This window comes from Antedon mediterranea, chromosome 9 (assembly GCF_964355755.1).
Source record: "Antedon mediterranea chromosome 9, ecAntMedi1.1, whole genome shotgun sequence".
Classification (NCBI taxonomy): Eukaryota; Metazoa; Echinodermata; class Crinoidea; order Comatulida; family Antedonidae; genus Antedon; species Antedon mediterranea.
In genome coordinates, this window is record NC_092678.1 from 15283513 (window position 1) to 15301824 (window position 18312).

Genomic DNA, 18312 nt, shown 5'->3' on the forward strand with positions numbered 1-18312 from the left:
TTGGTGGTTTGTTTTTAAGATGATTAGCAATATATATTTCTGGTAGTGTAGGCCAAATTAGAAAGAAGTAAATATAATTGCATCTTTTTTCTCATTGTTTGTAAATCCTTATATACAATAGCCTACAATCCTTGCAAAAAAATTACATAAAACAAACAATTAAAAATCAACCAAAAAATAACAAAACACAGTGTAAGCATAATGTACTTCACAATATTTCATACACCTTCCGGGAGCTAATGAAATTATTATCAACCAGTCAAATATTATATCGGCCTAAAAGTGGGCCGATTTTCGTCACACCTCGGCCAAATCATCCCGCATTCAGCTATTTCCTAGACCTTGTATTTATTGAGAAACGTAATCTAGCCTTGTGTTATCACTGCATTAGGTATTTGGAAAAATGGTAAAGGGGTGCTGAATTAAGTTTGGCGGGAGTGATGTACATGAGGTAGAAACATGAGCAAGAATACAGTTTTGAAGGCGTACCGCCCGTTTTATTTGAAATGAGGCACGGAGTGCTGCCGCTATATTATAACTGCAGCTGCGCTGATCACATCACGTGTGCTCTCTCAATATCGATATTGCTACTGACCCTAGTGATCTAATTGTGATGAAGGAAAATTGCCAAGAATTTTCGAAAGCTATTATAGGTTGAGCCCACAGACCAATAATACACAAGCAAACCCTTTTATTTGAATTTGTTTTTTGTTTTATTATAATTAGTTAACTACAATTATTTGCTGCAATAACATGTATGTATAAACATCATGATTATGTATTAACTACGGTATAGGAAGGAAATTCCCATGTCAGATACATATCTCTATGGCCTAATTTATTAAATATACGTCCTGCTTTGAATAAATTCCCCATCAGATAGAAAAATAGAGTGAGTTGCTGAGCGGTTAAGACAGTGGAACCGTAGCCATAACGTAAGGGTTCGAGGCTCACTCACTCCATAGTTCTGGTGGTAGAGAATGAGTCTTCTGGGATAAGGACGATAAACCGTAGGTCCAGTGTACACATCTAGGTCATGTGCATTTTAAAGAAAGTAGTGCATATTATTTTTATAAGAGTAGGTGGTTACCCCGTTGTACTACATTCCTAAGCAGCCACAAACTAACTAACGAGGGCCCTTCCTTCAATATAACTGGATAGGCCACCCTCATTAATTATGGTATTAAATAAAAATAAATAAAATCCGAACAAAAGAGATGTTACTTTAAAATGTTATACTTACCATCTAAGATACCGACAAAAAAGTTTAGGTTTAGTTCTACGAATTCATCATATATTTGACCACTAGATATCCATGCATGCATAAAAGTAGTTGAAGATATATTGTCCCCCTGACAAATAATTGTTTTACATTCATTCATTTGTTCAATATGTCATTTTAATGTCATAATAGTTATTCACTTTGACCAGAATTTGGATCAAAACAAAAAAGATTTACCTGAGAAAACTGTAATGTAAAGCAAAACATTGTAAACTTGTCTGCCAGACAAAGAATAATAGTGAAATCATTATTTTCTTTAGTTTTTTTTCTTATTTAATAGTTTTATTAAAACTGCAATCTCATCTATTCAAAGTCTGACTTTATAGCTCTTTAATTTTCATGATTTTGGTGGCAATACATCTTTAATTAATAATAATAATAATTATTATATGATAGCCAATCACCAAAAATGGTTGTTGCCCATAAAGGCCATACATCATTGTACAACCTGGAATCTTTCAACCACCCGATTCCTTCCTCTGGATTATCTAGCTGTGTGTCAGACAATTTTAATTTAATATGAAACTGCTGTTCTAATTAAATTTGGTACCATATGTCATTTTTACTGTTGTTATCAACTATTAAAAAGAAGCTGTTTGGTCTGGATGTAATGTGGTTGTCTCACGCTATAAGCAGCAAATTTGATCTGATGTTTTTTGATATCATGATGATATGTTTTATGTTTTAAATATCTCTAACAATCTAGCTGTTCCACTTTTCAATTATCTTTTAAAAAAATCTCTTATCACCATTATTGTTGATCATCTTTTGAACCACTTTCCGATTTGCTGGAACCATTTTAATCAACTGAGCCAATGTGAGATGCAATGCCTCGCGAGCTTATGAATACGTTGTAATAACCCAGCTTTACTCCAATTCTGGTTGTGTAGTTGTTCAAAAGTCCCTTATATTTGGCAAACTCCTCCGCAAATTCAGTTCAACATTACCGGTTCCCATTTCCATATTATAAATGATCAAACTATCAAGTTATCTAAAAACTTTCAGAGTTTCTTACTGCATTTTACCAAGCCTAATAATCGAGTATGGGTATGCATGTTTTCAGTTGTTTATTACATAACAGTATTTCATTTCATTATTTTTTCTGTCTATTTCAATATATACATAACAAATGGTCAACCTAAGTGAACTTAATCACTGTAGCGAAGCCGGTTGACCCAACTATTATTATTATTTATAAGACTCATTATATATATCTACAACAGACTGGTTACGACAAGCAAATACAGCTGGACACCTCTAGCGTTCGTGGTATGGAGATTAAATATCTTAATGGGAAACAAAATAATATACAAATATATTTGTTGAATTATCGGCATCGTTTGTTTAATTAAATTGTTTATTGTATGAATAATATGTGTGATTTGTAATGCACTTGGGAAAAAGTTGGCTTACGTATGTCTTATTATGTAATAATAATATATCTTCATAAATGCGGTTTACGATATAGCAACTACACGGAGAGGTATCTTTCATCGTGTTTAGTTCAAGTATATAGTTAGGTTGACGTTCAGAACCATAAGTGTTTGCTGCAATACACTGTATATATAAACCACATGATTATATTTTCTCTTCAGAACGGAAACACCGCGCTGTATGAATACATGCGTTCAAATGAACCTAAATTAGAAGTAGTAAACTATCGCACAAAGCAAGGTGCACTAAATAAGGTAATCTATATGTAAATTTACGTAAGGGCAAAATTCGGTAAATCACGCCTTACTTCTAGAATTTTTTCTCGATGGTATATAAAGTTGGTTCGTACTTTCGGCACTGATTTTAACCACCTGATGTAACCCTGTTTACTAATTAAATTAAGTTAGATAATTAGTTATTGACGATTAAAACGAATTTAGGTTCAACGATTTGCCCCAAATAGGGGTGTTTTCCCATCGTGGTATACACTGTCTAATGGATGTCCATCTTGAAAAATACCCGCCATAAAAATGAGAGGAGGCTTCGCATTTTCCTATCTCCTCCTACAATAATTGTTTTTAATAGCTGAAAACCGGTTGAACAGCTAGAGTACAGCGTCATAATGTTGAAGACAGGCCGATTTTCTTTAAAAAATACTATTTTTATAGATTTAATATATGTTTATACAAATGTATTGATTTGCGATGAATGGAACATTCCAATCTCTGTTTCACAAGTGTCTATTCCCTCAGGCGTCGTAAAGGCAAGTACTGTATACTCATAACAGAAATTTGATCCATTTTTTTTTTCAATCTGTGCTGCAGAGGTTGGATATAATTTTTTTTTTAAACGGATAATGAGCTAGCGTTTTCACTCGCCGTATATTATGTACAAATCTTTATTATTGCAGTTAAACCACCCACATCATCACCCTTCCCTCACTGGCATTAGTAGCGTTGTGAAACCAGTAGAGGTTAGGCCTACGGTACATCACATGCCTTAAACGTAGAACATCTTTGGTGGGTAGAGTAGGAACCAACTTAAGTATGAATTGGCTCTAAGAAACAATTGAAAACCATATAGGCCTACTAATTAAGTTGAGTTATAATAAAGATAAATTAATATTTATTGACGATTAAATCGAATTTATGATTTTCCCCGAATAGAGGTGGTTTTCACAGATTGTTTTACATTATACAAACATATACACGTCGTAGTGATGTATCGTTACATGTACTGTACTATTTCAATCGACTAGGACGGTGATAGTTAAAACAAAGTATTACATTGCAATGTTTTACTGTGTTTAGTGGTATATTATTTGTAAAACATGAAAACAATAATAATAATAATAATAACTGGTACTTGATATAGCGCATTATGCTGAAAATTTAGAAAATTACAAATTAAAAAGGTGGGTTTTGAGGAGAGATTTGCAGACACTGGTGGAAGTAGCCTGACGAATTTCAATAGGCAACGCATTCCATAGAGAAACGGATGCCGAAGAAAATGAACGATTTCCATAAAACGTGGAAGGATGAAATATATGGGCAAGAAGAGACTCAGATCTAGATCTCAGAGACCGCTTAGGAACATAAGGTTGAATAAGTTCAATTAATATTTCGTTACTAAATGGATAAAGAATATATTAAAAAAAATTTTGTTTTTGCACCCATCCTCTTCCCCATCCCTCAACCCTAATGTTACATACAAAACACAAATTAAGTTTGTTTAAATTTGACTTAAACAATTGGTCTCATTTTGTGACAAGTTTCTCTTTCGGAAGTAATTCCTAGGGTGCTAAGTTTTATGGAAATCGTTCATTTTCTTCGGCATCCGTTTCTCTATGGAATGCGTAATTTATATGATTACACCTATAACGTACTTATGATCTGAGCCGCAAACATATCTTATCCACTTTATTTTATATCATATTACAATTGATTGAGTTAGCCTATTTAGAATTACTTGCTGCAATAATTATTTAGTAGTAATTAAACAAGATCCTACTATTATTGTTAGATTGGTATATTTTGCAATGAAATTATTAATTGATCTATGTTTTATGTAGACATAGTATTATAATATTGAATTTAGAATCATGACAGAAAGCAATGTTGACATAAACCTGTATGTATAAACTACACGATTATGATTTCTTTTATCAGTAACATTGCAAAAATAAGGGAATGCACGGATAATATTGATATAATTCATTCTACGTTCACAGCAAAACCTTTTATTTCAATTTCTTTGTGTAATATTTATCATTACCTAACTATAATCATTTGCTGCAATACACTGTATATGTATAAACTTCATGATTATAATTTCTCTATAGAACGGAAACACTCCGTTGCATGAATACATGCGTTCAAATAAACCTACCTTAGAAGTAATAGAGTATGTCATGAAGCAAGGTGCATCCGTAACAGCACTAAATAAGGTAATATGGGCTAGAGATAATGTATATGATTACACCTATAACGTACTTATGATCTACACCACAAATATATTTTTGCATCATGTTTAGTCGCGTGGACGCGACTCTATGCCTATAGTTCACTATGTCGGTCGGTCGGTCGGTCTGTCTGTCTGTCTGTCTGTCGGTCCCGTATCACTATGGGTTTTATCGCTTTTCTGAACTTTTTGAACTGTTTTGATGTAAAGAAAAGTTTTAAAGTATATTACTTTTTATATTTACTTTTTTTTATCCACTCAGTAACGAAATATTTTTTTAATGTTTTATAGGCCTATAAATAATATACCTCTAAATACAGTAAAACATTTGCGATTTAATACTTTGTTTATTTTATTTATTTATTTATTATTTTATTTTTTTTAAATATTCATTGTACTCTAATTTTCTCCGAGAGATTCCTAATTATATTAGAGAACATTCTTTATTTAGTTTAGTTAAAACTGTCACTGTCATAATCGATTGAAATATTAAAGTACATGTCACGATACACCACTACGACGTTTATATTTTTGGTAATTATTAATTAATACAAACGTTGAGAAAGAACTGTCAGTATAAAGTGTATTTTGTATATAATAATGTGTTTATATAATTATCTAACAGTAGAGCCTATCCACAATCTCAGTAATAAAGTTTAATTGTATATATTTTTATATTACATCTAACAGTACGAACATTCACAGTAAGAAATGTTCCATTCAAATGAGGACCAAAAATAGTTAATAGTATTTACAGTATTGTCAAAGTATTGCAAGTTTATTCTCAAAGGGCCCATATATTTACCTACCGTATGTGTTAAACCAAGGGCTCATAAATTTACCTACTTGTGTTAAACCAAACTCTGGCAGACTGAGAGATTGGGATGTTCCATTCATCGCAAATCAATACATTTGTACAATCGTATATTAAATCTATCAAAATAGTATTTTTTTAAGAAAATCGGCCTGTCTTCAACATTATGATGGTGTACTCTAGCTGTTCAACCGGTTTTCAGCTATTAAAAACAATTATCGTAGGAGGAGGTCAAAGGTCAAATGTAAAAAAAGTCAGTGACCCCAACAAGTAACTCGTATATATACAGGCCTTGCGTCATGAGACAGTGAATTACTCCCGTATGGGATACAAGCCACGTTTTCAAAGGGTTAAGTGTCTATTAATTCTAAAAAGCAGCAATTTTAAATACACATTTGCAGAGTCATCGCAAATAATATTAGTGCTCACTGTAAAATGAATGTTTGAAAATCTTTGCAGTCAAAACATTTTAAATCACGTTAATATAATTAATATACCGTACATCTGTACATTATCTTTGTTTTGTTTTGTTTGTGTAAAAATATTAAAATAATAGACGTTTATTGTGTTATTGATTAATATTATGTCAGTTATTTTCCGTCCTCATGTCTGGTATAGGAAAATATTACTGCATTTCATGGTCGTCTGGTAAATTGTAGTGTTTTGTAAAAGCTTCTAAAGTATGTTATCATTTCCGTCTGGTTAACAGCGACTTAGTTGAATCTGGTTGAATATTCTTGCAGTCTCCCGTTGTTCTCAGTTAAATGTCTTGATTTGTGGTGGTAAGAATGTTTCGTAGTTTGTCTTTAAGATGAATAGTATATGTTTTCTGGTGGCAAAATTAAAAAGAAGTAAATATGATTCAAACTTCATCCTTATTGTTTGTACCTCCTTATATACAATAGCTTACATTCTTTGCAAATAAATTATATAAAACAAACAATTAAAAATCAACCAAAAAAATAACAAAACACAATGTAAGCATAATGTACTTTACAATATTTCATATAATACACCTACCGGGAGCTAATGAAATTACCAGCCAGATAGGCCTATCATATCGAAGAGTCGCTTATATTCGGGAAACTTTGATTTTTCAATCTGGACCGCAAATTCAGTTCACAACGTTACCGGTTCCCATTTCCTTATAAATGATCAAACTATCAAGTTATACAAACATTTTCAGAATTACTTACTGCATTTTACCAAGCCTAATAATGGATTATGGGTATTCATTTGTTTCAGTTGTTACATTATTTAGTGAGGGCGTGTGGCGCTGTTTGTTGGACGATCGACTACTGATCGTTAGACCGAGGTTCGAATCCAACTCTCGCCGCATTGCTTGTATCCTTAGGCAAGATACTTTACTTACGTTTGCCTCTCTCCACCCAGGTGTATAATTGGGAACTGATTACTATCTGCATCTATGAGAGTATGTTTCCATAGGTGTTTGATCAGGAAATGAATGGGGTTATAATGTTCAGCGCATTGATAGCTTGCTTATGCGCTATATAAGAATGAACTATTATTATATAACAGTATTTCATTATTTATTCGGTCAATTTCAATATAAATACATACAAAAAAAGGTAAACCAAAGTGAACTTAGTCACTGTAGCGGAGCCGGTTGACCCAATCCCAAAGTTATTTATTAAAGTTATAAATATAAGACTCATTTTATTTTTCTAAATCTCTAAAAACTCCACAGCCAAAACATCTGCCGCGGCGTTCTCTTGGTTTTGTTCTTTAAATAGAGTTCCAATTGCTTACTTATAACACTAACCAGAATACCGATATAATGCCATATAATATTTTTTTAGAATTGTAATAAAAAAAACATAATTTCATCCAGGTACCGGTATTACAAATAATATCAATGTCAAACAATCAGAAAATACATCAATACATTAAAAAGATGGTTTCATTGAGCTCGGTGAATGTTTTAATCCCATTTACAGTACGTACATCATAGATGCACATAATCATAACTATTGACGTTATATGGTGTGAGTCATAATGAATGTTCAAATCGAGAAGCCCCTAATTATAATGAAGTTACAAATAAAATAGGCAAATGATAGCTAAATCAAAACGATAAAGTAAAACAACCAGAAAAAATTTGCGAAGTACAAGTGAGAGTAATTGGAGAGAAGTAAGAATATACTGTAAGTTAAGCATGAGCTGCCTGAGTGGATTGGAATAAAGTAATAGTATAGAAAACAATTACGATAGCTTGGTATAATATAAACAGTAATATCATTAATGGATGCAATCGTGTAATAAAAGTAAAATATTTATTACCAACGGATTAACTTGAGCTTTCTTAATTTCCTGTTCAATATTTACATTTATAACTATCATTGTTTAGGTTATTGCTATAAAAATGTTATATTATTCATATTTACTAATTTCAATTCCATATTATAGGCTTCTAGAATTGGCACTGAGTGTGGAATTTCCGAAGAAGCGATCATCGTTGCCATAACGTATATGAATGACATTGGAAAGATTATGTATTCCAATAAAGACGAGAAATTAAGGAACACAGTAATAACTAATCTTCACACGATGATTCAGATGCTGACAACTGTGATCACAGTATTTCCACCAGCTATTAAAGAGGTATGTTAGACAATTATATTAATACTAGAAATGCGATTAGATTAATTATGAACAGAAATATCCTCAAATAAAAATGTTAAGCGGGGGATCCAGTCTACTTAAAGATAGAGGGAGAGTGGTTTCAATCCGTGCCGAACAATAGCCTGTTTTGATCCATTGTAAAAGAGGGCAATTCTGTCAATTAATTTATTATGGTAAATTTTACAAATGAACATTTAGCGTGCGAATCTGTTCTATCATTTGTATCTGAAACATATGGCATGAAAGTAGAAAAGTGAAACTATCTAGGCTACACTATATTGGTCTTTTGTACAATCCCGGTCTTTCGTTAAAAATTAATGAAGTGATCAGTATTACTGCGATTTGAAGTGAAAATGCTCTTTAAAATTGTTACTTTTATTTGAATACAGATGGAAATGAAAAGGCGATGGAAAAGACTTAAAGATGAAGGTATTCTTGAGGAAAAGGTGTTGCGTTATTTATGGCAAAATCAAGACGAAGGTAATTTTGAAATCTTTGTAGAAGTGATGAGGGTGTTCCGGTTACTTTTTGAGAAAAAAACGGTATGTACGAAGCTTATTTATTACATTAATTATTGATTAAATCATTTAAAAATTCTGGCTTAAACACTCTGAAATATTTTATCCTTTTATCAAACACTGTTTATAATAACAGAAAGAAGAAGGTAACCGTGAATTCTTGGTGCCATGTCGGATGACAGTTGATAATGAGACTAGCCTACAAGTGACAAAAGATGACAGGCAAAGGGTATCAATTTATCTTACCCCGACAGACTTTCTTCCTGATGCGGTGTACCACACTTTGGTTGTTGCATTTCTTGAATTGGTGACTGAAACTGGTAGTGTTGATCAAAATGTGTTCCGGAATCGTAGTGATTTTGAATTTAAAGATCACACAGTCAGTCTAGGTGCCGTAGAAATAAATCGTAAAAAGGAAAAGCCACATGCATTAAAGGTATGAAAGTATTTACTATGTTTATTATATATATATATATATATATATATATATTTATTTTATTTTTATTTATTTATTTATTTATTTCATACTCATCCAACAGCGAGTAACCCGCCAATTACAGGATGGATAAACTATTTAAAATTTCACAAGACAAACATATACACAAGATGCGCTACATAAACAAAGACTTATTATTAAGTCTTTGGGAGTGGAGTTGTAAATTGTCATCCTTTACGTTTCCTGATACTACCTCCACCAGGTTTTCACCCCTGTATGTGTGTGTTTGAAATGCGTAGAGACCACAGTTGTATCCGAATGTCACCTTTGACACAATGATCTATGACCCAACAACTCGGTTCGGTATTGACGGGGTAGAATCAAAGATAAAGGTCACAATACATGCTTTCACCGGCAGCTCTAAAACACATTTTATAATAATGTACAGTATTAAAAAAAGTCCAATTTAATATCCATATCTAAACTCCAGTAAATACAAATTATCAAACAATGTATAAACATTTAGTAAAACCATTATTAAAAAAAGAACACCTTAATTAACTACTGGAAATGGGTATTCTGTTTTACAAATCTAACTAATTTGAAATTGAAACTCCTATAGCTTGAAATATATCGTCGGACAATCGATCGATATAACACAGAAACTGATGGAACCAAACCAAAGGTAATATCTGAACGACGACAACTGAAACCCGATGTCTGCTTTGAGGTATTCAATATAATGATATAACACTGTAAAATAAATTTACTTTTCACATTATACTGTACCTGTAATAATATATTTAAATAAATACAATATGGCACTTCCCTGTTGTAGGTACTAAACTACTTAAAGGACCAACTTGAAACTGTCTGCAACATATACGAGGGCAGTGGTTACAATCTACGTGTGGTATGCGATGCATGTAATCCAAAGAATCATCACTTAGTTGATCTTGAAAAGTGTTTGAGGAATGATTCGGTTCCATGTGGACGTCATTCTGCAATGAGTACTGCTCATATCAAACGCCTTTTTTTGAAAGGTAAGTTGTTTCTTCTTCTTCAAGCTTATCAGTGTTATTTCATCGTATTTAAATGTTCATCAACATTAATAATTATTATAAAAAAACAAACACATTATTCTACGAAACAATACTCTTTTTAGATTTGATTCCATACCGTATCCAACCAAGTCCTAACAGAAACGTTAGGAAACATTGCAGATTTACCAGTATTAGCATTGTGTATTCAATTTGTATCTAGTTTGTGATTTTTAGTCGCGTGGAAGCGACTCTATAGTTCACTATGTCGGTCGGTTGGTCGGTCTGTCGGTCTGTCGGTCTGTCTGTTGGTCCGGTATCACTATGCGTTTTATCGCTTTCTGACCTTATCTTGATATCAGTTTAATCTAGCTAGCTAAGTCAATTTGTCACAGTATATTCCTTATGGCCAGGAATCGATGTGGTTATGTTTTCACGGTGCGCAATCAAAAATTACGCGGTCTACACACGATTTAACGAAATCACGTTTGTAATCATATCTTCACAACCATGAATCACAATTAAATAAAATTTGGTAGTCATAAATTTCAGGGCATAAATTATCATATGGCAATACAATTACGTGCGTAGCGCATGTAACGCATGCGTACGCGCGCTTAAAATTTTCAAAATTTATTTTCGATGAAATAAGAGTACGTTTCAGGCAATTTTAAGCGTTTACAAAATTGCCATGAGTGCGCATATTTTTGCGCGCACTGCACGTTAAATGTTATTGCGCACTCTTTTTGCCCGATTTCTTTTTTCTTGACTTACTTTTCAACTCGAAATTACGTTATACGAGCACGTCAAAAGTGACAGGCTACGCACGTGTAAATTAAAAAAATATAATTGTTTTAAAACATTTCAACATTTTTAAACATGTTCAGTAATTTCGGTCAGTTGGTAGGTTGGTCGGTCGGTCGGTCGGTAAACACTAAGCACGCGACTGCAGCCATCTGTATGGCCTTGTTTTAAATCGTTTAAGTTAATTAATAATACAAACGATATATGATTTTTGTAATTGGTTTGATGGATATACTGAAACTTGTATAGATATTGTATTACTGTTTCGTTTTATATTCTTGTATTGATAATATTTAAGTGTGTATCAAGTTGTTTTGTTATGTAATGCAATTGTTCTTATACTTTATGCATTCAATAATCCACTAACATTAAACAACTTTTTTTAAGAATCGGAGCCAGAAGCAGATCAGGCGAAGCAGCTAGTTCCCGAGACAAAGCCAAAGTCAACGCTAAGCTTGGTACCTAGGGAAAATGAAGAACATGAGCCAGTGCTAGAGGTAGTACAAGTACGTGTCATCACCAGGACGTCAAGGTAACTATAATAGTAATTGTTATGACTAGCAGAAATTATACATACACTTTTGAAAGCACACCTTATTGGTGTAATATAGGCATAATGTGTGAGGATTCTAATCGCTTGGTTGATTGAAATATCACAGTTGTCTATTCAGTAATACGATATGGCTGTAGATGTGCTTCTGAGGAAGTGTCGTGTCTGAGCTCTTCTGAAACTTGGGCCATATCGGCTTCTGTTCATTAGCATTACTTAATCTCTGCGCTTAACTATTGGTTCTAAGTTTATCCAGGTACTTTTGGAGGGAGTGATCGATGGTATCTGGGGGTTACAATGACGAATTTGCCCTGTGAAATGCTTAAAAAGAGACGATCTCTATTAGTTTTACAATAGCAAAGTTCATCAGATAAACTTGTTTCTTTGGGAAACTAATTAAGTCTACAATGATCATTAAAATATCTGGTCAATTTCTTCACTGGACGAGAAAACATAATGTCTATGTTTTTTCTTAAAACAAATGACAATAAATGATACTTGACTTGACACTGCCAGCAGGCAAAGAGAGGAGATTTTAAAACTTAAAATGATATACTGTTTACAACTTTACAATCTCAAACTATTGGCACTGGCTAAGAGATGGAAGAAAGCCCAAACAGACAAACCAAAGAATGAAGAAGAAGATGAAGACGACCAATGAATCATCAAACATATCATAATGTTCACAAATAAATGCGAATTAATATACACCAAAATAAAATACTTTGTTTATGAATCAGAGTCAGAAGCTAACGAGGCGAATCAGCTAGTGCCAGTTACAGAGACAAAGGCAGAATCAGAGCCAGGCTCAGTACCTCGGACATACATTAATGTAGCCATTTTGTTTTATTTGGAGTACTATGTACCATTATAATGATGAAAGCAGAAATATTTGTAAATGGATGTTTATGATTTTGTTATGGCAGTAAGCCAAACTATATTTCTTTTGATAACTGAGATAACAATTCAAATTGAATTTCTGATAATAAGAAGGTACAATTATTACATATAAAACTTTGTTTTTGCAGAAAACCAAAAAGTAAATAAAATGACAGACTTGAATGAGCATTTCAAAGACTTAAAAGCTAATCTTAGTAAACATTATGCTGGTGATCACTATCGTTTGGTAAAACTATGCTTATACGATCACTTGCCCTTGGGAGACTTTGAAGGGCGTGGCTTAACAGCACACAATTTGTTTAATAAACTCCAGGCAAAAGGTTATATCGAACCTTCTAATGTCAAGTTACTCATGGAGATCGCAAAACTGACAGAATTTAAGGTTGCTGAAATTCTTGTACTAGAGTATGTTAAGGATAACAATATTAAACAAACTCAAATTAATATAAAACCAATGTCGCCATATCGAAAACGGTTGTTTGATGCTTTACAACAAGTTGAAGGAGACAGTTTATCAAATGTTATTGCTTACTACAACCTTGAACATTTTGGATTAAAAAATATCTGGGATGTAGTTTTCAAATTAGAGAGTAACGAAGAATTGAAAGATGAACCAGGCAAAATAGAGAAATTTGCAAGTCTTCTTAATGAACGTGCTAAGAAGCTACTACTTGATAGAGGTAATATAATTAATATATTCGTTCACTTACAAGTACCAATCATTTTCAATAATTGGGATAAACATTATGCTAAAATGTGTATTCTAGTACAATTTCAACAAGTCTTTTTTACCAGCGAAGCTCGTTTGATAAGGCGCTGACATTAGTATTATTTAGTCAAGTTAGGATACCTAAAATTGTGGTTTCAGATCATTATGATAATCATAATGTAACACAAAGAATCTGGAATTTATAATTTGTTTGGAAATATGAGGCATCCAGTTCAAATCAAAGTATATCATATTTATTATGGTTTTGGTTATGGATTAAGTGAATATTAATTAAAAGTTTCAACTATCTTAGCCTAATTATTCACTGTCACACAGAACAAGAACAATTGTGATACGTATGTTGTTTACAACATTGCGTACAAATAATGAACACAATTTGATCACTTTTAGGAAATTGCGACGAAAGCGAAGGCGCACCACTGAGTCGCCCAAGTGAAGGTAAATAACCAATAGATAAAGATAATAATATATTAGGTATTGTCATGATGTGTTTAAATATATTTTGTTATTTTGACACAGTCTATTTTAAGTCAATACTAACTAAATACATAATCTATGAATATTCTTCTCTCTTTTAAGAAACTATTCAATAATGTTTGATAAAAAAAAAGTTGTCTTAAATTAAAACATTTAAGGATTTTGGTTCTTAATTAGAAAATAGGTAAAAAGTTGACTTCATACTGTGACCAGACGACGGAGGGTTTTAAAACCTAAAATGACATACTTTTTTAAAACGTTACAATGTATCGTAATGTTAACAAATGCGAATTAATAAACATCAAATAAAATATTGTTTTATGAATCAGAGTCAGGAGCTAACCAGGCGAATCAGCTATTGCCGGTTACAGAGACAAAGCCAAAGTCAAAGCCAGACTCAGTACCTCGGGCAAATGAAGACCATGAGCCAATGCCAGGGGTAGCACCAGTACATGTGCCATCTACAGGACATCAATGTAACTATAATAGTATTATTTATGACTAATAATAATAGTAATATGTATCACTAGCAGAAGATTTAAATATTCTTTTGCAAACATACCTTTATAGTTTGTAAACCAATATGTTATTTCTTTCTATTTCTTTCTTTTTTGTTGCATTTTGTTAACAATCGCATTTTTTTCACTTTAGTGTTTTACATTTTTAATTAAAAATTGTTTGTTTAAATTTATAAAATAACATAACCTTTTATTTTCCACAATTCAATAACTAAGGTAACAATACTTCCCAAAGAATATTAACTCTAATTGGCTTTGTCTGCTAGTAATTACAACAGACCTACAATCTAGATGTTTTTGATGACCATATGTTTTATAATAATATATAATAAAGTGGTTTTTTTTACGTTTGAGTTAATTTTACTATTGGGGCTCTATACGTTTTAAAGATTATTTCGTTTTAAAAAAGCGATAATTTATAGCGTTTTTTTGTGTTAATTTTTACGTTTTGCGCGCGTTTATTTTACAAGTTGCGTTGCGGCACTACATAATACTCTCACCTTATAAATATAAATATTGTTTTATTAATGGGTCTCTACATGTTTTAATGCTTATTTTGTAAGAAAAATGTTTTACGAATTGAGTTATTATGTTAGTGTGTTTTTTTCATATTTTTACTTTTGGATTGATTTTACGATTTATAAATATGTATTGTTTATGTGATATTGAATTTTGACAATGTGAATTGTATTTGTTAAAGGTGTTGTTGGAGCATCAAGTTCATATCCAGGTATGTTATATTTGTGTTGGTAATGTTTTAGATTAAGTGGTTATTAATTAAAATGCACAAGTAACCTCACTGTCGCCCATGGATAGAACAGAGAACTGGAAATGGGCGTGTTTTTTACGAATAACAATTGATAACATTCTGTGCCATGTTTAATAAATTCATATAAAGTAACATCTCATCGTGATACTTTTAGGCAATAGTGACGAAAATGAAGGCGCATCATCGAGTCACCGATTTCATCCAAGTGAAGGTAACTTACTAGTAGACCAAGACTACAATGCAATAACTATGGTCATGATAATGAATAACACGTTGACAAATAATTGTTAATAATCATGACACTGTTACTCATAAAGTTAGAGTCCTATACACTTATGCAAAATAATATAATGTTCACTATAAAGTGTACATTATGAGTGTACAATATGATATACAAATTGGTGTTTCATTACTTAATTATATAAGCATAATCTTAAAGCAAGTGACAACAGTGATTATATTCATGTTAACCATTCTACTGTATTGATTACATAATAATATTGTAAACATTGTTTTTATTTAACCATGTAGATCTTTCGGACGATGAGTTTAAACAGTTCATTACATAGTTTGCACAATGGTATGATGAACGTGAACTCCTTAACAGACTGAAAGTTCTGTTCAAAAAAATGCAGGTGATTTTGAAGCGGTGATTAGAGTTACCAGTACAATGGAACTGTTAGCACTGTTAACTGATTCTGGGCTGTTAAGTTGACACAATCTGGCTGTACTGTTTGACACAATACAGATAACTAAACAAAATGGCTTTGAGGACATGGTTAAAAATAAGCTTCCTTTTTTCAAGGTTTGAGACCCAAACTACATTGTCATTTTCACCACCATAAATCTGTTTAATCTGGGAAAAAGTCTCAGTGACTCAGATGTGAAAACTCTTGTTGGACGATACAACTTTCCTTTTTTAAAGAGGTATGCAGATAATTGGAGTTTGATTTTAGATTTTGAAAAGCGAGGGATCTTGAGTGAAGACAACATTAAATTGTTTAAAAATAATTTGGAAAGTTAAACTAAATGTAGACTTTGTGGTGCTATGTTTTAACCAATTATGCAATTGATATTATTATGTATGCACTAGGCCTATACAAATTTACTTATGGGAACATTTCAGTAAATCTCGCGTACCGTAACTGCTATAATTGATAAAAAAATGTTCCGTAATCGTTTTAGCTTAAATACTTCAGAATTTTTTTATCACTACCGATACGATTCTGCGAACTGTTTGATAATAATACTGTAATAATAACAACTAGAGTATTTTTTATTTGGGAACACTTTTAAGAAAGCACATAACTGTCCAACTGTACCATTTTCACGTTTGCTTGCGCACTTCTATTTTATGTTGCAATGCAGTTTATGCATTGGTACCATAGTACAGGTATTATATATAAGTAAATAATTAATTATATAACTCCTAAATACATTACTGCCATTTGCTTAGACGATTGTGGGTCACATGGGGTGCAATAGTACGCACTATTAAACGATCGTTTAATAGTACTTTTCTCCGTGTACAAAAAAAAATCTTTTCGGAAAATATTTTGATTATTCGATTTCTTCTGAAATACAACAGCGACACCTATTTTGTACTTTCGTCGCCGCCAATGTTATTGTTATGACTGGTTTACCTATGTAAGTTCCTTTTTTGAGAAATATTTAATTATTATTTAATTAACTAATTTAGATCAAAAAAGCATTTAAATTAACTTTAGATCGTTTTTAGGATTTTTATTAATTAATGGTGAACATCTCTAAAGGACGTGGAATCGTTGGAGAAAACATAATTAGCTTAGATGTGTTCCATTTGCCTGTCGAAATTTCGTATTGCTGTCTTTCAGCATAAGCCTAGTAGTAGGCCTAGGATTGTTTGGTCGTTTGTTTGTTGACATAATTAACACTACAGTAGGTGCATTTATAAAATCCATATCAATAATAATATTTAATATAATTTTTAAACACTAGATGTTTCTGTTTTAATCAATGATAATTGGTGAAGCAAACGTCGGCCTTGGCTAGGCCTACCATTTATTTGACTCAAAGGACAGGAATAATATAATACGTTTTTATGATACCGAACTATAATGCAACTCATGAGGTAATTACTGAAAATGTAAATGATGTGGGTATCAGTGACTGGATTTCAATAAAGATACAAATTCAAAAGCAAAATGCTAAATTAAAATGACAAAGTTAATCAGGCAAAACAGAGCTTTTGTGTATCACTAACTCTTCCACCATACAAGTAGTAATACATATAGTAATGCAGTAATATAGAAGTATATTAACGTCTATTTCAATTCAGACGTATTTTTGGCAATCGATTGGAAACCCCACATTTAAATATATATTTGTATATCATATAGAATTAAGATATGCTTAAATTACTTAGAAAAATGAATTGTTAATTGCAGAATTTGATATTATATTTATTGTGTGTGTATCTGTTACCGTTGCGTTGGTCCTGTTGTTGGTACCATGAAATATACAGTAAAGTACAAATAAATGCTTTTTAAATCAGCATCTCATGCATTTTGGTAAATTGAAAATATGCAGAAGTTATTAAACAGTGCCTCTTTGTAAGTACTATTCCATGTGTCCAGGACTTCTAGGTTATATTATTGTAATAATAGTTTACTCTGAGAAATACAGAACAAGACACAAGTTACTAAAATGATGTGTCTAAGCTGCTGCTAAACATCACATTAAGTAATTGTAGCCAATATGTTTGCACCGGCATTTACAGATTTACACTGACTACCGGTATTTTGTGTATTTTCTACAATAAGCGATCATGTAATGTTTGTAACTTTCTAACTTTTTTTATCGATAATATACTGTAATTTTGTATTGTTTAAACCTCTTTTAATATTGATAATGTTTAGTACATTGACATTTTACAGACGAAAATAGATAATAACAAAT

At 32.0% G+C, this 18312-nt stretch overlaps 2 protein-coding genes and 1 long non-coding RNA gene across 3 annotated transcripts; all 3 read left to right on the top strand.

Moving 5' to 3' along the window:
• Nucleotides 1-2856: 2856 nt before the first annotated feature.
• Nucleotides 2857-12642, top strand: LOC140058229 (uncharacterized). Its single transcript, XM_072103792.1, has 8 exons — nucleotides 2857-2970; nucleotides 8418-8612; nucleotides 9023-9175; nucleotides 9288-9587; nucleotides 10210-10317; nucleotides 10426-10630; nucleotides 11819-11963; nucleotides 12501-12642. The coding sequence occupies exons 1-8, from the start codon at nucleotides 2857-2859 to the stop codon at nucleotides 12640-12642; spliced, it is 1362 nt and encodes a 453-aa protein (XP_071959893.1).
• On the top strand, nucleotides 9823-14593 carry LOC140058230 (uncharacterized). Its single transcript, XM_072103793.1, has 6 exons — nucleotides 9823-10317; nucleotides 10426-10630; nucleotides 11819-11963; nucleotides 13010-13561; nucleotides 14002-14049; nucleotides 14418-14593. Exons 4-6 carry the CDS (start codon nucleotides 13030-13032, stop codon nucleotides 14591-14593), a joined length of 756 nt encoding a protein of 251 aa, XP_071959894.1. The 5' UTR covers nucleotides 9823-10317; nucleotides 10426-10630; nucleotides 11819-11963; nucleotides 13010-13029.
• Nucleotides 14594-15303: 710 nt separating this feature from the next.
• LOC140059139 (uncharacterized) lies at nucleotides 15304-17041 on the top strand. Its single transcript, XR_011847125.1, has 3 exons — nucleotides 15304-15336; nucleotides 15530-15586; nucleotides 15907-17041. It is a non-coding gene; the product is annotated as an uncharacterized lncRNA (long non-coding RNA).
• The last annotated feature ends 1271 nt before the right edge of the window (nucleotides 17042-18312 follow it).